Source organism: Gymnogyps californianus, chromosome 1, assembly GCF_018139145.2.
Source record: "Gymnogyps californianus isolate 813 chromosome 1, ASM1813914v2, whole genome shotgun sequence".
Lineage (NCBI taxonomy): Eukaryota > Metazoa > Chordata > Aves > Accipitriformes > Cathartidae > Gymnogyps > Gymnogyps californianus.
Window position 1 is genome coordinate 124,502,662 of NC_059471.1, and position 26,849 is coordinate 124,529,510.

General features: G+C 35.1%; 1 protein-coding gene across 1 annotated transcript in view; it reads left to right on the forward strand.

The window, feature by feature from the left end:
- ABI3BP (ABI family member 3 binding protein) overlaps positions 1-26,849 on the forward strand; it is a 165,366-nt gene that overhangs the window by 101,915 nt on the left and 36,602 nt on the right. The window contains exons 31-47 of the mRNA XM_050915143.1: positions 5,269-5,316; positions 5,808-5,882; positions 7,498-7,545; positions 8,049-8,123; positions 9,649-9,696; positions 10,567-10,641; positions 11,432-11,506; positions 12,794-12,868; positions 13,568-13,642; positions 15,167-15,241; positions 15,893-15,967; positions 16,440-16,514; positions 18,132-18,206; positions 18,688-18,762; positions 19,898-19,963; positions 20,275-20,349; positions 25,822-25,917. Coding sequence (XP_050771100.1) covers positions 5,269-5,316; positions 5,808-5,882; positions 7,498-7,545; positions 8,049-8,123; positions 9,649-9,696; positions 10,567-10,641; positions 11,432-11,506; positions 12,794-12,868; positions 13,568-13,642; positions 15,167-15,241; positions 15,893-15,967; positions 16,440-16,514; positions 18,132-18,206; positions 18,688-18,762; positions 19,898-19,963; positions 20,275-20,349; positions 25,822-25,917 — 1,206 coding nt within the window. The remainder of the gene's footprint in view (positions 1-5,268; positions 5,317-5,807; positions 5,883-7,497; positions 7,546-8,048; positions 8,124-9,648; positions 9,697-10,566; positions 10,642-11,431; positions 11,507-12,793; positions 12,869-13,567; positions 13,643-15,166; positions 15,242-15,892; positions 15,968-16,439; positions 16,515-18,131; positions 18,207-18,687; positions 18,763-19,897; positions 19,964-20,274; positions 20,350-25,821; positions 25,918-26,849) is intronic.

The following is a 26,849-nucleotide window of genomic DNA, read 5'->3' on the forward strand; positions in this document are numbered from 1 at the left end:
GAAATGAAAGGCATTTTATTTCCTCCAAATCTTATTCTCCTCTCATCATCATTCTGAGAAATCCATCTCCCAGCTCAACCTTTTCTTTTTATCTAGAAAAGTCTACATGAAATGTGAATTATATATCTATTAATGAACTTTTTTTAAATGGGCTGAGAAGAAATCATTACCAGAGACTTTTGGAATCTCTTTAGAATTGGGAGGAGGATGCCATTGTTGAATTTTATGTTTGAAAAAACAAAGAAATGAAAAAGAAAAAACAGATCTGAGTGATTTAAGATTAATCAGAAAAACATGGTGTGATGAATATATGGCCCTAGGTGAGTTCTGGAAGAATGTGCAGAGTACCTAACTTGTAGGTTAGTGTGCTTCTTATGGGATTTCCCTGCTTGGATGTAGAGCAAAGTGTAGTGCTGAGGCATGGATACATTATGCAGTACTCAGTGCTGCCAGGTGTAGAAAAGTAGCCTCTGGTTGTTAAATAGATAAGAATTCCCTGCTGATCTTTGTCATGACAGAGCAGTACTTCCACATGTGGCAGTTTAGAGAACTTGGCAAAGAACAAAGAGATCCTACTAGTGAATGATTTTTCCGTAGTTGCTTCTGTATATTCTCATTCTTCACCTTTTGACCCCAACTAATACCAGAGCCCTGTGATTGGGAGCAAGGACTGATTGCACTGGCTGGGTTGGATTTTTTTTTTCTTTTTAAAAAGAACAGTGCTGTCACTTCATGCGAGCCACTTCATGCATTATCATTTTCAATGACATGGCTTTAAAGGGGATTGTCTTGAGGAGAGATTTACCTACCCAGTGAACATTAGTTTAGAGATCCGATTCCCAGAGAACACAGGAAAACTTCGTAATTGCTGTCTGTCAGAATTTTTTTTCAACTTTTCAGTTCCCAGTAAAGCTTCTTCTTCCAAACCTAAAGTCTTTTTGCATCCAGAATAGCCTATGACAATGCTGGGTAATTGCTCTCTCCTTTCACAGAATCACAGAATGCTTGAGGTTGGAAGGGACCACTGGAGTTATATGGTCCAACCCCCTGCTCAAGCAGGGCCACCTCGAGCCAGTTGCACAGGACCATGTCCAGACAGTTTTTTAATATCTCCAGGGATTGAGACTCCACAACCTCTCTGGGCAACCAGTTTATTTAATTGCCCAAATTACTTTTCCTGAAGATATTTTGGAGTATTTTGCTTTCTTAGAGTAGTTGCAATAGTATCAAATACATCAATGTTTAACTATAAAAAATGCCAGTAAATAAATGAGGGAAGATTTAAAATTCTGAATGAAATATGTCAGTTCCTTTATTTGGTCTTTTAAACTTAAACACAGTCCCCCCAAATATAATCACCTCATCATAAACTTTCATGAAGGAAATAGAGACTTTTAACTTAATAAAGTAATTTTATATCTAAACTGACAGAGTTTTGGAAGTTTTAGATCTCAGATTTTATTGTATTTAAAAGTTTTAAGGTAACTTCCTCAAAATGAGTGTACTTGTGAGTCTTAAAATGTTTGTGAACTTCAACATGACAATTTGTCAGTATGTCCAAAAATAAAGTTTGAGGCATGTTGTACAATATTCATCAATCATTTGTTCTTTCCTAATTAAAATCTGTATCATGATAAGAGAGAGAGAGCGCCAGGAGGTATAGGTAATAAAACATAGGCTGAGAAGAGTCAAAGCAGAGTAAACAAGTGAAGTAAAGTTTGAAGGTTTGGATAAGCACATTGATTACTTAATGATTGTAGATGTATTTAGGAATGAAAATGAACTTCAATTGTAAAGGCATGCTAATACTAAACAATTCTACCAACTTTGTCTTCAGAGTTCTTTATAGTTTTCAGAGTCTTTGGAGTTCTTTCCTTTCAAACCTAATTAATTACTCTGGATAGAGATGGGAAGCTTTTAAACTTGATTATCTAATGTGCTGTAGCACTAGATAACCTACTGAGATCTTCAGCCTTACTTCCTGTGACTTTGCAGTTATTTACACCTGAAATCTTTCACATCTAACCTTTGCATCACTATGGAAGAAACTCAGGAAAATTAATAGAAAGATTTACCAAAGGAAAAAGATTTCTCTGGAACTGTTTCTTTTCAGTGGTCTACAGCCATAAAGAGAAAAAAAAAAAAATTGTCAGGAAAACAGGAAGATGAAGACTCAGAGAGCTCCTCTGCCAGTGGTGTTCCTGTAGCATAAATGCACCTTTCATTTTCAAAAAGCAGCAAAAGCCGGACAGGGTAGTTACTGTTGCTTAAGAACATTCAGTAAATTTACTACTTACTCAGTGTTTCCATTTGAATAGTGGGGAGGAGGCGGATTTTAATTGGGAAGCAAGAGCAGCTGAGCCATACCAGAAGTCAAGAAATAGATATAGATGCACCTGTATTTCTCTCAAGAAAATTCTCTTTATTCCAGCAGCAACCATTCCGGTGTCAGTCACTACTAGGAGTCCCTACACATATGAACGTCCAAAGACTGCAGAGGGTAATGATTACGAGTCATCTTTAGTCATTCTTCTTTTCATTGGTCTGATAATATGTATAGTTGAAAACACCGCTTCCTGTAGGCTTCTTGCTTATTCATATGTGGTCCAAACCCAACAAATGGAAATATAGTCTTGGTGCTTTATTATTTCTCCATGTTTCTAGCGTGGAGATACTGTCTTCTGAAAGACAGGATATCACTTCAAAAGTATCTGATTAGAAGCTTCAATTACATTAGAAGAAGAAATAATAAGAATTATTGCAATAATAAAGATTTTATGAAATATAAAAATAATATATTTAATCTAAAAATCATATTTAAAACTACGAACTGCTGAACAATTTCTGCAGAAGGGGGAGTTCTTTGTTGCACATAACTGAACATTGCTTGATAATTTCTCAAATTTATGGAAAATATTGCATCTTTTCAATTAGTCCATGGAAACTTGTGTTCAATTTAAGAAAAAGAAGTAATTCTAGTTTTAGTGAGGAGGAAAGTTTATATAAAGTAATACATGATAGTTACCTTTTTTGGTATGGGAATATATATTTAGTGATGTGTTTAATAAATATGTTTTTAATGTAGACTAAGAACAAAGGTGTCCTTTGCAGTGAGCCTTGAAATGTTATATCTAATTCAAAGGAAGATTTGAGTCACTGTTCGCATTTACTGTGCAGATTGTATTCTGAGAAGCACTTCAAGATGTTTTCAGAGGTATAGCTTTGCTCTTTAAAACCTGGATGAAGCCAACTACATATAAAACACTTTAGTGGATGAGGATGGCTTTAAGTCTGTGCTTTAATGATTTGATTAAATAGAATCAATTTTTTGTGTTTAATTAGCAACAAATCACTTAGATTCGCTGGTTCCAACTGCAATAAGTTCTACTTCATAAAGTACTCTCAAAACTTTTCTAATGACCTTGATTTGCCAAGGTCAACATTGGATAACAATGTTTTCTTAGCGTTGTTTCTTAGCTCTCTTTTCTTTGGCTTTTGGCTAAACTCTTAGAAGCTAATTTTGCTGCAGAAGAACATGCAACTCTTTGATTATCCCTTTCTTCAAAGGCTCTGTCTGCTTGTTTTGCCCATATCCAATAATATTTCATGCATTAAACTCATAGCACCATTTTTTTCTGCGTTTATTCATTGATACAAACTGAAGGTCATTTCCTAGACTTCATTTCTTCATTGCTGAATGTGAATGTGATTCTTCTATGGGACACCATTTACTTTCAGCTTAAATACTGGTTTTTACAAACCAAGTTTTTTCCAGTATCCAAAATCACAATCCACACATTTGAAGCCCAAATCATCTGCTGAGGCCGAAACACCTCAAGCTAAATCTGATAGGGCTCTTTTGAAATTGTGTACTTTGAGGCTTGCTATTAGTGCAGAAAGTAAAAAAGTGAAAAACTTCAACGTTTTTTTTCCTGGAGGAGGGGAGAAGGAAGTCGTTCATTATTTTGGGATAATATTTATACAAAGAGAAACCAAATTGCTTCAGAAAACAATTTGCAGACCTAACAAACAATTTAATTTTATTCTGAATATCTGAAGGTTTTTTTCTTTTTAACAACTCACTGATTTTTCGAAGGCAACTTGAAAATAGAAATGAGTGTTTTATAGAAAAAGATTTTGAATTTGAATTCTGAAGGTAATTGATGAGCTTGAATAATGGCAAAGTCATTGCAAACCAGGGATATGTAGTGAGCACATTAGAAAGATTAGTAACTAGTTTAAGTTTTCTATACAGTATTTGGCCATTGTCGACAGAAAGAAGGTAATGCTGGTTGTTTTGGCTTTTTTTCTCATTTACAGCAATATTAATACTAGGCTATATTACACTGTGAATGTTAATAGAAGTGTAAGAAATGCTGTAGTATCAAAAGTGTCAATTGTAAACAAAGTTTTATGGTTTTATTTATTGTAAATCCCTTTTTTAAAATAAGTAGATTTATAAGAGAGTTTGGGACATAAGTGAGTGTAGGTTATAGAAAAGGTTCTATCTTTAGTTGCGTATGTCTATGTTATATGTTACTTTAATTGTTACTGCCTTGAGAGGGGAGAGGTTGTCAATTAATATTATTTTAATGTATTTTCTGTACTGCCAGGCAACTTTTATAGATTCTGCCATTTCATAATTTAGGATTGTGATTTTTTTTTTTCCCCTTTGTTTTTCCCCAATTTGGCATAGTTTGTAAGGAGGAAAAGGACATGATGTATTGATGTGATGATGCATTTGTGATCCAAATTATAAGAGGATATAATAAAAAAAACCTAAAAGGCTTTATCAAAATAAGTTTTTTCAGATAATTATATAGCTGTACCAATAGCAGCCTTTTAGTCCTCTGCTTGACTGCTCACCTTAGAGGAAAAATTCAACTGTTTTGTCATGGTCAGCATGCCACTTTCAAGTAGGAGCAGACTTCAGTTTGGAGATACCTGATGTTTTTGTGTATCAAGAGTCCCTTGCTGGCTCTGAGTTAAGCTGTGTGATCGCTTCCCTTGCTTGTTTTAGGATTTACTGATTTCTATTAACATATTTTTACTTCCATTGCCATCAAGTTTATGCAATTATATTTTTCTTATTGAACCTCTATTATTAGGAAGTTTAATTGTCCGTGGTTTTAAAAAGTAAAAGTTAATTTGAAAGTCCGTATTACTGTGGTGTAGTATTAGCACCTGCTTTTATACTTACCAGTGGAGTAATTTTAAGTTTTTTGGAGTACGTTCCATACTTACCTTGTCACACTGTTTCTGTTGCAGTCTTGGAACCTATTACATTTAGAATTGAACCACCAAGGTCAACGATAGGTAATGATATTTCCTTGGCAAGCTGTCGTGTTTGCTTTTTTCATCACAGAAAGCATTGCTGAAGTTCATCACCTTATGCCTTAGGATTGTTTCATTAAAATTCATTTTTCCTCTAGGTAATTCTCTTGCTTGGCATTCGTGACAGTTGGGCGTATTGCTTTCTTCACAGTTGGAATGTCTCCTTTTTTTTAAGAAAACGATGATGACAGCTCTGAATCACCTTTCTCATAATTATGCTTGTCTGTGCTTGTCCCAGCTTTTTAGTTAAAAAAATAAAACCTGAGCTTCAAAAATGACTAAAATTCCACTCTCTTGCTTAGATTGTTGTAAACACACAGAGAGTATTACCTGACTTTCTTTCCTACTTCCTATAAAGAGAATTTTTTCCTCTGTTGCAGGTGTGAGGTTTGTGTGTTTGTGTGTTCAACTTGATATCAGATACTAATTGCTGTGCAATTTAACCAACTTATTACCCACATTTTCTCTTCCAGCTCCAAAGGAGACTCAACGTATTACTTCTAAACCTAAAACTTCACCCAAACCTCATATCCCACAAGCCAAAGATGGTAAACTGCTTTGTGTGATTATTTCTAATACAGTTCATATTGGATTGAAACGTATTTCTGAGCAGCTGTTTAGTTATCTGAGCCAGTTAAAACATAATGGGGTTCTGTTCTGCTGTGTGTTCGGTGATTTATTTGCAGTTTTCAGGAGCAGTAACATTCGCTAGGTATTTTTCATCATACAAAAGAATAAATCTCTGTTACTTCATGGCAGCAGGATGAGAATACTATTGTTAAACTCAGATTACAGTGGTAACTAAAGCAAATACCTAGCAATTAAAGTATGTATTATGGCTACTTAGGTGGTACAATTCTTTCCCACATTGCTTTGCATTGTTAGAATAAATATGTTTCCCTTTTAAGTCACAATTACTTAATTTCATGGCATCATTATTTTCTGCATGAATGAGTAAACTACCCGGTGCTGAGTTACTATTTGTTTATGAATATTAATATTTATTAGCATTAATGATCATTTATGCCATATTCCAAAATACTGGATTTTTATACTATGTCATTAACCATGAGTGCAGTTGAATTCAGTGGTAGGCAGAAAAAATTACTCTCTGTCCTCTGCTATCCAGTTGGTAATATCAACAGGAAGTTACAAGGGTATCAAATATCAACATATGTTGTCTTTTGGTAAATGTGAAAAATTTCATGATAATCACTTTACTGAAGATCTTTACATTGTACACAAGGAGCAATATTTTTGAAAGCTGATGTTATCTATTAAATATTATTTCCTCATGTAGAAAACAGTCAAAATCCCTGTTCTCTCATAATTTTTTAACCATGGCAGCTGATTCTAAAACGTTGTTTCCAAACTACAAATTAAAATGCAACTTCTCATAAACTCAGTTTTTACCTCTGTGGCTGTTTTTCAGTAGTCTGCCCTTCTCAAAGAATGGTTTTGTCACACAAATGTTACAGGTTTGTACTGTTCTGTGTTTAAAGAAAAAAAAAAGTTACTGTTTCTTCAAGAATCTATAATATACAGAACTTTTTTTACAGCATCATCCACTTATCTTGTGATTGTCTTAAAAGATCCAAAGAAATTTTTTTTAGTTGTCACCCATACAGAAGAATTGACACAGAGAGGGATACGATTTCTATTGTGCCTCTGTTTCTAATGTAGGAAATGCAAGAAAATAGCATCAATTTGTTATCCTTATGCCCCTTAAACACCCGGTTTTATTTTAGATCCATACCAGTTTATAGCTGAAGTATGTGATCATCCAATGCAATGCACCGTAATGCTCTTTAATAATATAGCATCCAGAAAACAAGCAAATGGTCTCTGATTCCAATTGTATATATAAACTGCATTTGAAATACACCACAAAGGAAAGAGATTTGTGTCCCTAAAAAGCCACTTTCTGAATAAGGGAGTGATACAGACTTAGATATCTCATTGAAGCCCGTGGGAGAACTAAGCTCACATTATATTTCAGCTTACACTGCTTTCTCAGACTTCATTTAATATAACAGTTTTTGTATGAGGCAGTATACACAGTATATAATTCAAAATGAAGTTACTAGACAAGTAATACTAATTGTAAGTGGAATTATTCTCTTCAATTTTCATAATAGCTTTTATGTTTTGTTTCTGATACAGTCCTGGAATCTATAACACTTAGAACTGATCAACTAAAACCAACAATAGGTAACAGTTTTACCTACAGGGACCATCACATTTAGCTTTTTTTCTCAGTATACACCAAGCATCACAAGTACATCTTCATTGTACTCCACTGTCATAATTTTTTACTGTTAAATTTAGTTCTTCTGTAAGTTTTTTTTTTGTGATTTTACACTAACAATTCATAATCATCTTGTTTGTTTTTTCTCACACAAATGTGTTCTTTAAAGTGGATAGAAGCACCACAATCTACCTTTGACTACGTGTCTCTATACTCAGTTTCTGTCATGTGCTCCTTCATCTTTTATACTAGTCCATCCATACTGGCCTTGCTTTATGTTATCCTGTTACAAAGGTTCTCCATCAGCACTCTTTGTGTACCAGACATTCATACTTCTCCATTACTCATGCAAGCTTTTTGTTTTTCCAGGGGATCCCAAAAGCATGTGTTCTTTTTTAATATTATGCCTTCTGTCAGTCTCAGTTCTTGAAAGATTTTAATAGTTGCATTTTATTTTTTATTTCAGTTCCAAAAGAAACACAGCGTGTTCCCTCCAAACCTAGAACAGCACCAAGCTCAGAGGTGCCACAAACCAAACCTGGTAGGTACATTGTTTCTTTATCTTATCATACTGATACGCATGTCTTGAATTCTACTGTGATCAGTGGACCTTCAGATTTATATGTATCCCTTGGGCATATATGTTGGAGCATTCCTTGAGGGATAAAATCCAGTATCACATGTCATGATGTGGAATTTATAAGCAACCTGGTAAGTTTAAAATCTCTGTCTTCGGTTCTTTTTTACATTTTAAGTCACTGCAACAGTGGGCATTTTCTGTGCAGTTGTCAGTGAAAATAGGTCTTTTCTGTGTGAATTTGCTTGGGTTTGGGGAAAGTGAAGGTGAAAAGGAGGGGTGTCATTGCAAAGAGGAAGGGTTTTTTTTCTGTATTTCTCAAATTGTGTACTTGTTTTTTCTTTCCCAGGCACAATTGTTCATTTATACATTTCAGTTCACTTTTGCACAGCCCTTATGTTGTTCAGAGACTTAAGAATGTGTAATACTTTCTATAATAATGTTTACACAGCTTGGTATAGAGCAATATAGAACCTTGGGCTAATTAAGGATGGAGGAAGAAAGTTATACAACTCACACTAGCAATTGCATGAGGTACTGTGGTGGGTTGACCCCGGCCAGCAACTAAGCACCCACTAGCCACTTGCTCATTCCACCCTGCAGTGGGTTGGGGGAGAGAATCAGAAGAGCAAAAGAGAGAAAAAAAATTATAGATCAAGATAAAGACAGTTTAACAAGTGAAGGATAAGAAGAGGGGAAAAAAACAAGTGATACAAAGGCAACCACTCACCACATCCCACTAGCAGACCAATGCCAGTCTAGGAGCCTTTGGTCCTTTGGAAAGACTACCACCCAGTTTTGTTGCTAAGCATGACATTATATGAGGTGGAATATCCCTTTGGTCAGTTTGGTTCAGCTGTCCCGGCTGTGTCCCTTCCTAGCATCTTGCCCACTCCCAGCCTACTTGCTTGGGGGCAGAGTGAAAAACAAAGAAGTCCTTGACACTGTAACAAGCGCTATTCAGCAATAGCTAAAACATTGGTATGTTATCAACACTGTCTTGGTCACAAATCTAAAACAGAGTACCACAGGGGCTGCTATGAAGAAAATAAACGTCATCCCAGCCAGACCCAGTACAGGTATCCAAGGTATATGCAGTATTAGATGGTGCTGCTGGAGAAATGGGCAGAAAGATGACAAGGAAGGTTCCTTTTTCCCCCAGTAAGCCTGCACCTATTGTTTGAATCAAAACCTTGAAATAAGTCAAGAAAGCGTACAAAGTTGAAGGTGAAAAAACACCCACACTGTCTTTGTGGCTTATTACAAAAGCTTCAGATACATATTTGGGCTCTGTTCTGTATTAGAGCTGTTGCCTTGAACTGGAGGCAATTCTGAGCAGTATAATACTCTGACGTGTCAAATTTCAAGGAGGAGTGACCATCTGTCACTGGCTGTAGCAGGGATGGTATGATCATTGTGGGGGTAGTGATTGTAATGTTTTGATTGTTCTTGATAATACTTGTTTTTGGTTTTTATCATGCTAATGCAGTTCTGGAACCAATTACGTTTAGAACTGAGAAACCAAAGTCAACAGTAGGTAATGATACTTTCTTACTTGAATAGTCATGTTGTCTTTCCTCTTCAACTCAAATCATTAAGAGTAGACCTGCAAAAATTTGTCACCTTTCTTTGTATGTGCCTTAATAATTTAACAGTCAAGATTCTCTGTCTCTTATTTTCTACAAAACAATTGAGGAGGATCCTTGTGCCTTTCAAGTTGTTATGCACTTAACATAGAGTAATTTCCTTCAACATTTAATGATAAGAGGCAGATGGCAGATCAGAACAGGATCCTAACTTGCATGTTCTCAGTCATACTGTAGAGGTGGCACTGTTCTAGTTAGTCTTATGGTTTGGGTGAGCAGAGCTGCATGCTGCAAGTTTTCTTTCTCTGCTTCCCTTCCCCTCCAGTTTTACTAAATGAAATTCAGTCCTTCGTAGAGGTCTGAAAAATAATTGTTTCACTCAAACCTCAATTCCACTGTCAGAACAGAATCACTTCAGTGATCTTTGGGTCATATGATTCCTTGAGGCAGATCCATTTGACTAAGGCATTTTTATCATTTGAATCTGATACTGCGAATCATTCCAGTACAACCTCCATTACAGAGCAGTGGTGTCTTTGTATTTGAAGCTACTTACTTTATCTTCGTACTTTTTTTTTAAGTCCTCTTCTTAAATAGAACCAGTAATTCTGTCACATGCTTAGTTGATGATATGTCACTGAAGATTATTTCTCTTCTCTATAGCCTGATTTTGTTCAAAAAAAACCTTCTTTTTTGCATCACTTCCATAGAATATCTTTGGTTCAAATCTTTGCTCTGTTTTTGTTGACTGTTATGGGTGGTAGTGGACACGGATACCTCAGAAAATTTTAGTATGGTGTAACCCAGTTTCTTTCTTTCAGCTCCTAAAGATACACGTCATGGGCCTTCCAAACCTAAAACATCACCCAGTCCACGTGTTCCTCCAACTAGAGCAAGTAAGCTTATCAATATTTTGCCCTTTAGTGCATGAAAGTTTTATCAGTTTGCAAATTGTCAAAATTGATGACTTCTCTGAAGGTACACAGATACTTATTGAATAGGCTGTGTTTTACTGTCATAATCAAATTTTTCTATATCTGTCATGGAACAAGATAATCAGCTAGATATTTATACATGTCAGTAACTTGTATAATGGTAGGGATGTGGGGGTTAACACTCATCTTGAGCCCTTGCACATAGGAAAATTTGCTTTTTAATTTCCATAGAATGTGACAGAGGTATTTGTATTTTCTAGTTACTCATTTACAAGTGTAAAATTACAGTATTTTCCTGTTCCCAAAACTTTGGAAATAGTTCTGTCTATTTGAAAACTAGTGGTAAATTTCCACATTTCTTCCACTTTGACTGCGTTTTGCTGGAGATTTTTTTTAATGCAAAGTTGATTTAAATGAGCAGCCGATTTTTGGAATATGAAACACTTGAGAAGCAGAACTAGGGAAACTGTTAGAACTACACCGGTTTACTCTGTAGAAAGCTCTGTTTGATAGAGGTGAGAGGAATGGAGAGTTAATCCAACACTGCACTGTAACAGTTACTTTGTCTTTAGTCTCTGCACTAACATAATATTGATTGCATTGACAGGAGATCTGTGATTATTTTCAAATGGAAAAAATACTTCCTAAAAAATTTCTTTGCAGAAAATGAATCTCCTGTCAGGAAAATCAAAAGACTTATGTTGAATCATCATCCTCAATAACACGTTCAAAAATTTGCTCATCTTCACAGGCCCAAAAGAAAGTCGGCGAATCTCTTCCAAGCCCAGAGCATCACCGAGTCCAGATGTACTACACACAAAACCTGGTAAATAAATTGTTGTTTTGTTGTGCTTGAATATTCAGGATTTTTGGGGGTTGTCTTTCCTCAATGAATCAAGTGTTGATTACCATTTCTTCATATTACAAACAAATAGGTTTTCTAATGATCATTAAATACGTGTTTAAAGGAAGATAGAGCTGATTTGTATTTTTAATGGCTGAGTTTTGATGAGTTGTATATGCTTTTCAGCCACATGACAGCTGTCACTGATTAATAATCTGCATAGCAGGGTAGACAACATACAAACGTTATAAGAATGTTCTTGGAAGAAATGGCATCTCTTCTGTGCCTATCAAAAGATGCTTAGAGAAAAACATATTTGAGGGCCTTCATGTATGACTCTCGATATCTGTAACTCAAGCCTCTCGTATGTTTGTGTGCCCTGGTAATGCAATTCGACCCTTAAAAATATACTTAATAGGGATTTACATACTACTGAACTGCCAAACCTCTGTAACTCCTGATGGTTCTGAAAGCATCAGCTGAACCTTTCTTTTGAGTGAGTGTATATTCACTAATTCCACCAATAAATATTTTTTTTAAAAAAAGAACGAATTTAAGTATGTGTTCCAATTTGAAAAGAAATCAGTCATGTAAAAGGGAGTATTTTTACCCTTTTGCTTGCATTTATCGCTAATTCTATGTACATTCTTGTTTTTATGAAGTTTTGGCACCTACTACATTTACAGTTGAACAACCAAAGACAACAACAGGTAAAGATGTTACCTTGGGCTGGTCATTATTATTTTTTCCCTGCTGCTCCTTGGACCAAAGATTATATATCATTAGTCTGTTTTTCACATCATCTGTTTGTGGTTTTGATTTGTTTTCTTTTCTACTTATTGAACTTAATTCTACTCTGTTTCAGGTATTGAAAGATTCCTAGCTGTTTTGTTGTCTTCACAGAAAATTTCTTTCACTCTCACACACATTGTAATTCCTTTCACACTTGGAGGAGACAAGCATGCCATGGGTATTGCAGTTATGAGCTCTGAAATACAGATGGAAACATGTCCACTGTAGTTGTCTGTGTTCTTTCAGTTTTTGTTGCTTGACTCCAGATTTTGCTTACTTGATCAATTTTCCACCCATGTTTTCATTCATGATTTTCTCTTCTCTTTAAATTCCTGTATGTATCTGACACTCAGTTTTTTGAGCCTCTCATGTAAGGATCTTTTTTTTCTTTGCAAGCACGAGGCATGCAGTGCCTGTGCAATAAACCTGTCTAATTTCTGAAGAGTATAAACCTTAAAAATAGATCTTTTCTTTCAGCTCCTAAAGAACCACAACATACTCCCTTTAAACCTAAAGCAGCTCCCATCCCAGATGTTCCACACAGCAAGCCTGGTAAATTATCTGGTCTTTTGTCAAGCTGTGGTTGATAATTGAGCAACTGCTTTCAGGGCGGGCAGTGGGGGGAGTTGTCAACAGTACGTTTGCTGTTACCTGGGTATCATTCTAGCTTAAGAAACCTCTGCAATGCTGCAATTAAGTCATACCACCGATGGAAACTACAACAGTTCAAGATTTTTTTTTATATTATGCAGGTATTACCAGAAGAAGAAATAGTAGTGACCTGTATGTTTAAATCAATGATAAAAAGTTATTCACAGCTTGTATCTGAGCAACACACTTCAGTTGTTTGCACCATGTTTTTGAAGCTTTTATGAGAGAAGCCTCTTAAAGCTGTTGCAGTGCTTTTCCTTTATATACACATTTTCATCCAGATCAGATTGAGGATTCCCTTCAGTTGTATTTCAATTAGGAGACTCCCCATCATAAATCTGACTGACTTATGTAAGATAATAAGTGATTTCACTGAAGGGTTGTTATTGTTGCTTTTTAAGTATCTAGATGTTAAAAACAAACAAAAAATTGAACTTTTTATAACCATAAATCTCTGAGGGTAAATGCCCATTGCTGTTTTAAAACATCCCTTTCCTGGTGTATATAGTATAGTGCTGAAGGTTTTTTTTTTAAGGGGGCAGGAGGGAAAGGGAGGGTCTCTTCATTATTCTGAGCATTTATCAACATTTTTTCCAACAGAAATCATTCCAACCTTCCATGAACCAGATACTACTATGATTCCTCATATTCCTGAAAGAACAAAGGCAACATTGGGTAACCGTGTGTATTTCATAAATAATTACTCTATTTTCTGTTCTTGTTAGAGAAGATCTTCTTAGAGAGAGCTCATTACATGATATTAAAAACTAATAATGAAGTTTTGCTCTGCTTCTAGATACTTGCTTGCCCTTTGGTCTTGATAAGGGTAATAATGCATGAGCTCATTTACTTTTGAAGGTTCTTTTCCTCCTCTTCTAGCCTTTCCAGTCAGGATGATTTAATTCTTTCAGATGTTCTATATTTTCCAGTAAAAGGGGACTTTATTTAAAGAGCAGATAGTGATTTCTGTAATTTCTGCATCTGAGGTGTGGATACTGTCATCCTAAAATACTCTTCTGCTTCACTCCTCATGACATAATTTTACAGAAGAAAATTGCAAGAAAATGATAAGGTATCAACTATAGCATAACATATACCAAAACAGACCAGCTATGTGACCCTCCAAATCAAACACTAGTTCTTAAAGCCATCTTCTCTGCTAACTTCTAGTCATCCATGTTGGGAAAACTTGCTTTAATATACGAAACATTAGCTGAGGATTCTTTCTTCTTAACTTAAATGTCAGATGTGGACCAAATAAGGGTCAATGAATCCAAGCAGTATTGGGCAGCAGGAGTATTGCTTGAGCAATCTTTGTTAATAATCAGTTCTCTGTCCCCAGTTTCAGAGATGGACATTGACCATGATTTTCTGAGAATGAAATGGTATCATTAATGAAGTATTACTAGCCATTTAATAATCTTCAAACTATGTTTTTTTCTTTTTGAGGAATAGGAAATGAAAAATGCTTTTCATCATGTTTCTATTTTAATATATATTCCCTGTATGCATTGATACTTAGGTTAGTAATCATTTGATAACTATATAGCTTTATGAAGTTCATGTGCCCTGTCATACGCATCTGGGGCTACCTGATGCAATATTTGTATGCAGAAAATGGTTCTTCAGAGCAAGGGAGATGAAGAATGCACAGGCTAAGGCAGATATTTTGAGGACTTCTCACATTGGTGTGGATCACAGACTAGCAAGTGCTAAGATAACCTTTTCCAGTAAATGATTCCTACGTGGCAAGAATTTTTAACTGAACAGTATGAAGATAACATGATTGAATAGTTCCCACATAAGAGCAAAGAAGTTAATTTATAAATCAAGTCTGATACAAAGGGTCCACTGAAAAATAGATCCTGTCCTCAGATACTCATGTATGGCAGATGTAGAAGATGTAGGCTAGTACTGTCTGGTTTTGTCCTGTTACTTTAATGTATGCTGTTCATTACTATATTCTTCACTGCTTCATCCAAAGCTACAAATTTGTATCTAATTTTGGGGAAGTCTATTTGTGTCAGCGGCCATTTAATTTGTTTTCCTTTCTTTGCAGGAATTCCAACTGATTGATTTTCAGCTTTACCCTTACATAATTTGCCTTATTACAGATCAGGTTGTACTTACGTTCCTTGTGTACTATGAAAGCAGTGTGTTTTCAATTATTGTTCCGGGTGCTGTTTGTTTTTATTTCAGCTCCAACTGAAAAACAGTTCATTCATACCAAACCAAAAACATCTGAGAAACCAAGAATGCCACACACCAAACCTGGTAATGGAGTCATTCTTTTAATTTTGTGTGTTTGTGTTTAATCATTCTTTCCCTTAGCGTCAGGTTTTGTGCGTTTTGATGGAATTATTCATAGCTGCTTTTGTGCTGAAGCAAATGCATTACACTTAAGTCAGTCAATCCAAAATATGCTAAAACTACACTGAAAATAATAGTAGGATTTGTAGTATAGCATCAAAAATGTTTTTCCTCCTTTCTATTACATATAGCAAATGATGAGTAAAATGTAGTAATGTGGGTGTTGACAAATTTCAGTGGCTAGATAGACTGAGTTCTGACTGATTACTTCCTGGTAATGAGATGCTTCTCTGTGAGCAGGGTTTTTTTTAATCCATAAAATGCAACAGAACTCTGCAATGTGCTTGTACAGTTAGCAACTGATACTGTGTGCTATACTAAAACAAAAGTAGTCTTAAAAATAGTTATGGTGGGCTGTGTCTCTTCCCACTTTTGTTATAGAAGGAATGTATAGGAGAAGTTAGTAGATAATGATATCTGTCAGCAGTTGATTTTTAAGATATTCCGCTAGTCCTTAGTTTAAGGCATTTTGAAAGTTTTAGAAATAGTGCAAATGCTACTTCGTTTCTATTACAGTTTAATATTCTAAGATTCTTCACATTTTCTCCTTAACAGCAATACATCAGACAACTCCACAACCTATTATTACAAAATATTCTACTACCACTGAGCATTCAAGGGCAACAATGGGTAAATAAGTTTCCTTAAAGTTAAGATGCAGGTATTTTTAATTTTTCAATGGAGAAATTTCTAGAGAACATGCTCTGGTGTGGTATTTTGTGTAACATCATTCGACTGTCCTTCATTCTGCTTACACACATGCATGTTTCTTAACACAGATAAGTCTCAGTTCTATCCTAGAAGTAAAGCAGAAACAGCCTACATCTCATGTCTGGTCAGAAGCCTGTATTTGTCAGATCTCCAACCAAATTCAATGGTCTAATTTTTCTTTTAGAGCAAGACTAACTCAACTTACCCTACAGCACAGTGCTAGAACTTTTCTGTGTTTTGGATAGTCATTTTCTTTCAGGTTCCAGAAAGCCATGGAATTGTTATTGTCTTTTTTCCAGGCATTTGAGGCATGCATTTTCTGTGGGCTAAATATGGCATTGGATCATGACTCCAGAAGAATACAATAATAATCTTTTTCCTTGTCTTTCAGCTCCAAAAGAAACACTGCTCATTCCTTCCAAACCCAAAACATCTGTCGGGCCAGAAGTACCACAGACTAAACCTGGTAATTTGAAGTTTGTTACTTCAAAAGTGTTATTGTGGCACTGCCTTAGTTACACTTTCTGCTGTCATTCAGTACTGCAGTCATGTGACATGCATGATATGTAGACAGAAATTAGTATCATCGTGCAGCTCAGAGTATGTTAATAAATTATATCAAAGAGAATGCCCAAGATGGAGAGCAGAAGTTAAGATGGTTGGGTTTTTTAATATTTGCTTGTTGAATTGGTGGGTAGTAGCCATTGAAAATGTGAGGAATTTGATTAATTTTAATAAAAATATACTGCTGTAGCCAGCTTCACTAAGTTCTTTTCTTTCGGAGGATTTTATTACCCTAAATACATTTGCTTCAATTTCTCAAGTACTTTTGATACTCGGGTTAGAGAATCTCAGTCCAAGATGGTTAGATGCTAAGAGTATAGGTACCTTCTTCCTATCAGTGATTTTTGCAGTAACTACAGTAGATTTAGGGATGCATAGTTATAATGAAGGATGATGATACCTCAGCTTCACGCTGGATGCGAACTATTTCCATAAAAATTACTAGGTAGGAAGGTTACAGGAGAAAAAAAAATTGTTAGGGGAGGAGTGACAACATTGTTATAAGAAAGAGCAGCTCCTAATCTTTCATACTCTCTAATCTAACCTCCAAACTGATAATATTTTAGTTTTAGGCAAATAGGTTAATGAATAGTTTTATCATTTCCCTCCTTTTTTTTCCCTTAGACTTCTAGCCCTTTTTATATAGCCAAAAAGAATTTAAGCAGAGAACCTATTCATTCAAGAACTGTACATATATATTACCATGAAAATCAAACTGAACGGTCCAGGAAAAAGACTTATTTTCTAAAGGCCTTATTTTGAAAGGCTTTCTGTTAAGTAACCAAGTTAGATTCTAAGTCTCAGTTGAGTAAGAGCTATTATTTCCAATCATGTCGTAGTTAACAAAAGTGCCATGTTTTCGTACCACTACAAAGTTAGTTTTAGGTGAAGAATTTTAGAAAACAGAATTTATAGGTTTATTCTTTTACTTTTAAATTTTAAGTCATTATAATGATGTATATGCAAAATAAACTACTGTTAGGAAAGTTGTTAAAAACAAATGGCACTATTTAGCCACTGCCCTTTATGGTAGTAAGTAGGTTACCTTCCAGCTTCCGTATTTTAACCTTATTTCTGAAAGACAGAGACATGTAATGTGTGCCCCTGCCTGCCAGTCTCTCCTTTTCATCCAGTAAGTTAGAAATCTTTCACTAAACTCAGTCAAATTTGAGTGAGGGAAGAATGTCTGAAAGATAAATACGTTACTACAAACTTTTAGAAATTTTTTAGGGAAGTGCAAATTAATATACCCAGTGTGAGAAAGACTAAAGACTGTCAGAACTCCATCTTTAGCACATTTGTTCTGAAGTTGGTGGGGGCCCAGCAGAATAGTTGCACTGTCTGGCGGTCAGCATGAGAATACATCCAGACTGATCAGAACACGTGTCTGTCTCATGTCTGTTAAAATTGTCTTAGCAGATGTGTAGATAGGTTTTTAGGAAACAAAGGACACAGATCCTTAATGAACTCCAACTTCTTTAATTTCACTTCTCACAGAACAGTGTTTTATTTCTTGTAGCTCCAAGGGCAACACACCTGGGATCAATTAACCTTATAACAGTTCATGTTGTTGATGGGTCCAAAATGACTTTGGGTAATGAGAATATTATGTCAGTTTATTTTTCATAAAACTTTACTTTCTCTGCTTTTGCTATATGGCTAAACTTACACTTTAATCAGCAGAAATACCTTAATATATCTTTATGTCGTGTTCATTTGTTAGTCATATTCCAGTGCATGTACAAAATGTTGCTGGTTTTAATTTTCCAGCCATTTTTTCTTTCATGCAATTCTTTCTTAGAAATAAGTACTTCATGTACAAGGCTGAGGAGTCATATAAAAAGGCATTACCTGATCATCTTTTCTTCTTTTGTCTGACTTACTAATGATATATAACTTCCCATTCTTGAAAAATCTTTTATCTGTACAAAAGCATGATTTTCAGCCAGGTTTCTAGCACTGACTCTCTTTGTTTATGGTCTGCACAAAGACAGTTTGAATTTCCCTTCCACCTGTCATGTCTTATGTTTAAAAGTAAATTTGCATTTGATAAGCAATACTGTTTCCACTTTCAGTTCCCAATGAAACGTACCAGATTTCACCCAAGCCCAAAACTGCTCTAGCAACTGAAATTCCACGGTTCAATACAGGTGATTTTTAGGATTTTCTTAAGTTGTTGTACTGAGAGTCTGTAGATCTTAAGTAAAATCAGTACAGTTTAAGGTTTAATGGTCTGCTTATTATTACCTTTAAAACTATTTCAAATATATAGCATGAAAATTTATTTTTCCCCTTATCAAATGTTTTTTGTTCATTGCTCTGAAAATCAACGTTTAATCAGTATTGCCTCAAAGATGATATGAAGCTTTTAAACAGTATTAGTGCTGTGTATTGGATCCTCAGATGTATAGTCTTGCAAACATAGATGTGACTGACTTCCACCTTTTTCCTTATAAAATACTAAATCTAAATCTGTAAAACTTTTCCCAAATGTAAATGTCAAAAATGAGTAATATGTTCTTTCTTGCATAAGTATTTTCTCTGACACTTCAGAGAGGCTGAATTAAGTGTTGTGGATAGAATGGTTATTAGATTCGAATATCAAATAGCTAGCTCTATTTAAAAATTTGAGTTATAGAGGTTAATAATTTGGCACAAGATGACAGTGACTACTGCTTATGCTTTCAGCTTTCAATGTGATTCACACAGATTCTGTAAAAACTAAAATATCAAAATTATTTGGCAAGTGAAAGGCTACAATAAGAAAAGGTTGAAGGCTTCTGATTTTAACCTTGATGATGACACTATGCTTCAGCAGCCCTACACAGTGTGTGCATTGAATGCTTCCAGTTGTTTTCTCAGCAATATTTTAATGTTTCATGTTTTTATCTGAATATTTGATTTGGGGGGCGGGGTCAGTTTGGTGTTTTATTTTGAGGTTTTTTGTTTGTTTGTTTTTTACAGAACCTAATTAAATGTCTTAAGGCCATGGATACCTTGCAGAGCTAACTCTGTATCCATATACAGTTGGGTAACTGGCTGTAAATATTTTATATCTTTTCCTAAACCTAAACATGAATGTAACTGGTCAGACTGCATGATGGAGTCATCTGACCACTAAAGAAACTAGCATTTTCAGCGTGCATTTTGGATTGGAACTCATAGAATTCTCATGTCCATTTTGCTGTATCGCATTGGTGCATGGACCTTTTTTCTGGCAAATTACACTGCACTATGGGTGTTCCTTTTACACGTAGCATTTAAATTGAACCTTATTTCTTTTAGCACCTCATAAAACACGTCTCACTTCTGCAAGACCAAAGCCATCTGATAAATCACAGACCAGACCTGGTAATAATTGTTTATTCAATTTGGGATGGGCAGGAGATTAATTAATTAATTATTTTCACCTATTCTCAGTGGAATTTTAAGTGTTGCTGGGAAAAAAGGGTATTTTTCTTTCAATTAATCAGTCTAGAGGTAAAGCCTTTCCAAATCAGAAAAAAAGAAACCAAAACTGTGTGTATCATCACAGCAAGTGTTACTTTTTCTTCTCTAATGTGGAATTGTTGGCATCACATAAAAGTCTGTTGAGTTTTCTTCTCATGGAACTTCTTTTCTTTTGTCTTCTTTTTCTTTTTTCTTTTTAAACTCTCTCACAGCTCTTAGTAAAACCACACTGGCACCAGCTAGAACAAATGCACCTGGACTGCCGAAGTGGATTGTGCCAACAACAGGTAGAGCTGCAGTTTTGGGTGTTTTTTAACTTATCAGTAAAAGACAGGAATGTGACTTCCTCAAATCATCTTGAGCCCTGCAAAATATTTCATTGTATTTGATTATAGAAGTTAATTCCTCAGAGTACTGTATGTAATTGCTGCTACTGGTCATGCTGTATAATTCCTGAGTGTCATTATGAAATGATATTGACACTCAGTCAGTGTAAACTTAGAGATAGATTATTATGTGGCTACTGTTTACTGATGTTTTCTAGACAATAGGTCCAGAATTATTACTGGAAAACACTTTGTTGAAAAGCGTTACCCAGTTGTTTAAGTCCAAGTCAAAAGGCTTGGTAAGAAAGCCTTAAAGCCAGGTATCTTGCTAGCTACTAGCTGTGCATGAGGTGTGTTCACATCGGACCTACTCATGTTCAGACTATGCGGTATTCAGGCTTGAATACTTCAGCACCAAAAAAGTTCCAAGTTGATGGATGATAGAGGAGGGTAAGAACTGTCACTTCAATTTACACATTCTTACACACACAGATAACATACATCCCTAACCACAAAGATTTATTCAAAATACAGATTTGGTTGGGGGAAAAATCATTTATCCTTTTTCAATTGTACTTGATTTTTCCATCCAATCAAAATAATGTTGCCAGTGCTAATTCATAATGAATCCATACTTTTTTAATTAATAAAGAATTAATTTATTATGTCAATACAAATACTGTTGGGTTTTTTTAATACAGCCATTGGTTAATTAAATACAGAATTTTGCGATTCTTCATCAATGGTGCAAGTTTAAAATAATAAATAAAATAAATAAATAATACACATATTCAAAGCAAACTTTTGGCTGTTCACCCACTACTAACAGTGTTACTGTCCCACACTATTGCTCTGTGCTAGCTAGTTTAGGATAACCTGAGTAATATACCATCTACTCTACACATTCCATTTTTTGTCTGTGTAATGTTTCTCTGTACTAGGATTTCCAAAGTATCTTTGGCAATTTAATACTTGTTGTTGACCTTAGTATGATTTGAGCTACTCATTCCTGTACATAATTTTAAGAAGCCCACCATGTTTTTAGAAATGGCAAAACCTCAGAAGAGATGGTTGTATATTTAAATTGAATTAAAAATAGCCTGTTTAGAACATGACATACTCTTCTGTATTACATACACAGTGGATGCCTTCATTGGAGGTATGTGCTCTTTGACCTTTCATAGTCCTTCCGGTAAATGAAATGAGCCCATCGAATTCCAGGACATCAGAGACAGTTACAGTATTAAATGACCAATGGCAGTAGCTGTGGGTCAGAAAGTTTTGTTCTTCGCTTGTGTTGGCAGTCTGCTTATAAGTGAGCTTTCTAATGTCTGATTACCAAAATAGGCAGAGTGCACACAGGTCTCCAGGAGTAGGTGACTTTTGAAATCACATTATGAAATTATGCACGAATACACAATTATGTTAGACAGTATATTGAGCTTTTCCCTTCTCCCATATAGTAGTAACCTTGGCAGAGGTATTTGTAGATTAAAACCAAGAAAAAAAAGAATGCATGCTAAGTAAATCAGCAGTGTAAATATAATAGTAGACATGTAAATTGTTAAATGTAGTTTATTGTGCTTAATGCTGTTTTAGGTGACTGCTAAAGTATTGTTTTAAGCAATTTTATTTTAAACACTCCTGTTGGAGTGCCCACTAGTCATCTTTATTTCCATGCCTTTACAGTAGTGCCAGTTGCCAGCAAGAACTAGAGCTTCGTTGTGGCAGATGATGTCAAAAATCATCACAAGACTATTACTTTGCTGTGCATGCTATATGTACTCATAGGCGAATAAGTACCTTCTTTTAGAATTCTTCTGGAAAATGATACTTCTAGTAATATTTTCCATTGCTTAGTTACATAAGTCTTTTTTCTCTAAGTTAAAGAAACATCCCAAAGATGTCTATTACTTAGATTTTGTGTCCTGCCAAGTGAGCCCTTTAAGTTAAACCTGGTGTCCAAAGTACTAAGGAAGAGCTGGCATTTATTATCTACCGTCCATTTCTTTGTGCCTCCAACCCTGCTGACATAGCAACTCAACGATATCTTTCTGTGAGTCTGCACCTTTCTTCTCAGAAGTGTAAAGAAATCACCAATGAATTTTGTGCGTTCATGACATTGAGAGAGGACTGCAGCTTTTCGCAAATTTTCAGACTGTACTTTCCTTGATGATCAGTAAGTGAAATCCCAAGTCTTCTGTAAAGCAAGTATGTCACAGTATTGTGGCAAATGCAGTGTCTGAGCCTACAAGGCTGTCTGTGCTCACAAAAATCATTTCGCACAACAAGAGAGTTCAGGTAATCAATTAAAGAAATCTTCTAGATCTCTCCCAAGCAATGTGGAAATTACATATTGCAAACAGAATTCCTAAGTCTGCAGAAGGACTTAGAACTCTACTAACCTGGAACCCTAAATCTTACCAGCTGAGCAAAGACAAAAAAGTTGCTTTGTCAGTAGGTGATATCTTAGAGAAATGATAACGTTTTAAGATATCTGGATGATTTTTGAGTGTGGGGAAGTTTATTTTTTCCATTATGAAAATGATATGTTTTCTGTGGTTAGCTCATCAGAATCCTTAACTTCTGATCTAACCTGATCAGAATCCTTAATTGGACTGTAAGGAACAATATGTTGTCAAGCTTACCTTTAGATATTACATCATTTTTTCTTTCTCTGAAGAAGAGCACGTTTACTAAAGAGCCATGGATACTCTGTTGTTTGAAGACCAGTTTGGATCTTTTAATTCCTTGCTGGGCTGGCACTGCTGTTGAATGTACTCCAGTTCTTCTTCCTGATTGTGCTCATTAGCATCAGTGCAAAGATGTTTCACCCCATGCAGAGTGTGCTTGGCAGCTGCAGGGCCCAAATGATAAGCAGTGGAATTTGTTTTTTCCAGTGGCAGCACATGGGATTGTGGCTGGTTTCCTGGCAGGCTTTTCGGTCTCCTGGCTAGCTGTAGTGCCAGGTGGTAAACTTGACTGTGGGAAAGAGGCAGGGATTGCCTCCTCATGACTAACAATCCTTTTAGTTTTCTACCATGTTTTAGCCATTTTCTTTAGAATTTCATTTTATTGAGATGACTTTTCGTATTTGTCTTAGTGTATGTAACTTATCTTACTCAGTTTGGTTTTTTTTTTTAATTTAATCCTAACCATTTAAAAACTGCTCCTGATCTATTAAGCTTCCAGACAACATTCAGTGAACAAACTTTGAGCAACATTTCCATTTCCCTTGTGAAAGAGAGAGATAGTTGGTTTTCATTATAATGGCCATTAACTTTGTGTTCTATTTTCTTTTTGTTTTTGAAACTATGGGTGTATAGCCAAGTTGTAGAGGAACTCAAGTATTAAGGTATTTCGGTTTGTTTTATCAAGGGCACTTTTTCCAGTTCTTCCCTTAAAATGATCCACCCTTCTAACGGTAATCCTGCTATTAAAGATGCAGTGGTTAGTTTTAAGGTGTTCCAAACCCCATGAATATTTCCAGGGAAAAAAGATAGAAGCAAAAGAAGACACAAACACACATGCAAGTAATACATCTATTCTCAGTTCTGTTAAAAGTTTGGATGAATGCTTACATAAGTCGAAATGCTTACAATAAACAAGTTACGTTAGCTAGCATAAGGCAAATGCTATGATAAATACAGCAAGCTGTTTGATAGTGCAGGTACCTTGTGTGAAAACACAAACAAACATTTATGTAACTTTAAACTGCATTGAAACATTCAAAAAGGAGATTTGTCAACAGGGAAGTGTTGTGGTTTGATCAGCTTTTTCCCTGAAACTTTGACATATTTTTCATTACTGCTTTACTAATGGCAGAACAGCAGTGCAAGTTTTGGGGGGGGGGGGGGGGAAATTACTTCTTCCATCTAGAATGTATACAATATTTTGTTCATTCCTAGCTGATATAACTCAGAAAAGATTGTGATTCTAAATTGGATTATAAGGAGCAGGATAGAGGTAGGCTTTTCTGTAGACACTGTAAGATGCAAAACTAAATTAGACTTGTTAATGGATACTTGGGTGATTTAGTGTGATTTAGTGTGATTTAGTCAATGTGCTACTACATTTTGTTGATGTGTTGATTGTGAGATGAAGCTAAGAAACTAAATACACTCTATGACCCGTGGTGTACAAGATTATTTTTCTTTTTAAAGCTGGTCCTGGTCTTCTCATGCCTCTTCTTCCTTGAACACCATTCACGTGGAACATTGATTAGCACTCTGGTGCTTTGTATATCTGAAGATCTGATTAATCACTTTAGTTACCTGAAGACAAATTGCAGTTATATAAAACCACATGATGTGTTTAGAAATTTTACTCACAGGGACCGGGTGACCTGCATCCTGTTCCCAGCTTACTACAAGTCTCATTACTTTAATCTCAAGTAAATCATTTAACATGTCCATACTATGGACTGTGGATTCCTAAGGTATGCCTAGCAAGAATGGCCAAATAGTAAAATAATTGAAAAATTATATCTGCTTCATGCTGTTAAAATACTAGTTTAATCTCAAAACAAACTGAGCACCAGATTATAAACCTATGAAATCTTTGGTTGAAGTGTTGGTATAGGGTTGGAGTTTGAGAATTAATTTAATTTTGAGATTATTTTTTTTTAATACTTTAACTTTCAGGGGTTTTTTTTCTTATGTCATGAGAAAGAGTGGGGTTTTTTTCACAAACGTGATGAAATTGCAATGCATCTTCTCACTCTACCATATATAGATTTTTTTATAAAGTAAATACACTTATTTTGTATAGGGAAAACATATTAATTTAATAGTCTGGCTGTCCTATAAATATCAGCATGTGAAACAGTTGTTCAGTACCAGGAGTAGTTGTGTTGATCTTTTTAATGCCATTTACTTCAGGTTTTTTAAAATGTGTTTATATAACTTTTAAGTAGGACTTTCTTTTACATACAAACTGAATTTTACATGCACTTTGCCTCCAGTACTCCAAATACGGTATATGTTTGGTTCAGAACTCCTCTAACTATTCCATATGGAGGATAACTGAAGATCTTATTTTGAGGAGAAGGAGAACTTTGCCCTTTGCAAGAATCAATGAACATTTTATTCTGTATGCTGAAAAACTAGAATGTTCTCTGTACTCAGCTTTCCACATATAATCTTGGTTTAACTCATCTGTTATCTCTTAATCTTATTAATTCTCTCTTTCCAAATATACTTTTTTCAAGGAATGTTTAAAATTAAATTGCAGACTTTCTAGACCCAGATCACTTTCTAGTTACTTGAATACGAAGATAACGGATATCACTAAGTTATCAGTAAAAACACAGGTGGGCCATATATGCCAGTTCTGCACTTAATGGTAGCTAGAGTTTGAACATATGCAATATACAAGTATTCCATGACTTGGTACTGCACTGTAGATACTTATTTCATTTCCTTTGTTTCACAGATTATGTATATACACCTGAGGATATTGCCAGACAAATTGGAGTGGATGTGGAAAAACCTTTGGAATATAGTGATACCTGGGAAAAGCCAATTTCTGGTAAGGTTAATAAAAGAAGACAATATAGCAAATTTTAACAGTTATGAAAAATAAAAACACTGCCTTTCCTACACAAAAAGCACCTCCACTAAGAAGAGAAGATAATTCTTAGTCATCCCCATCAATACACCTTCTCTTGGTTTCAAGATACTACTAAAAGAGATAAAAATAAGAATATTTCATGGTCACTACTTAGTCACTAACATATGCCATATATTAAAAATTACCACCACCAGTGTTGTATCCTTATGATCAAACAGCCACAATACTGTAAGCACTGATTTTTTTCATACTAATAGTTTCTACATAGCAAGGGAGAATAAGGTGAATGCATAACCTAATTGTCCTCCCATTTATGAGAAAGTTTTGTTGAATATTAGGATTGTTAGGAAAACTACGTTAGGCTTGAAGCAAAATAACAATGTGGAGTAAATAAGGTTACAGGTTTCTTTACATGTGCTATACCAGGCTTGTCAGTTTTACTTTTCTTGCAAGTCTTGCAATCATATTTTCAAAACGATAAAAATATTTTTACTGAAAGACAGCTTCCCCAAATAGGCCTTCAAAAATAGACTTTTTGTACTTCATTTTTTTCTAGTCAGCTTCTTAGAAATTTTCTGTTTCAACTGAAAAGTTGTAGTATAGAGTGTGTTTGTATGCCACATGTATACACACAAACATACATACAAACATGTAAACACCCCTACATGTAGAGAATTTCTTTGTTTCATAAGCATAACCAAGAATAGAGCTTGTTTTAGCTGTGCTTTTTTACTGGCATAAAAACTAACTGAAAATAAAATCTTTTTGGTTTTACCCTTGGGTTTACTATTCAGCTGCAGCTGCTCTTTTTAGTTAGGTTTTCCTTTGAAAACATTTTATTAGATTTAAAAACACAGATACAAAGATATGCCTCTAAGTAATTTATAAAC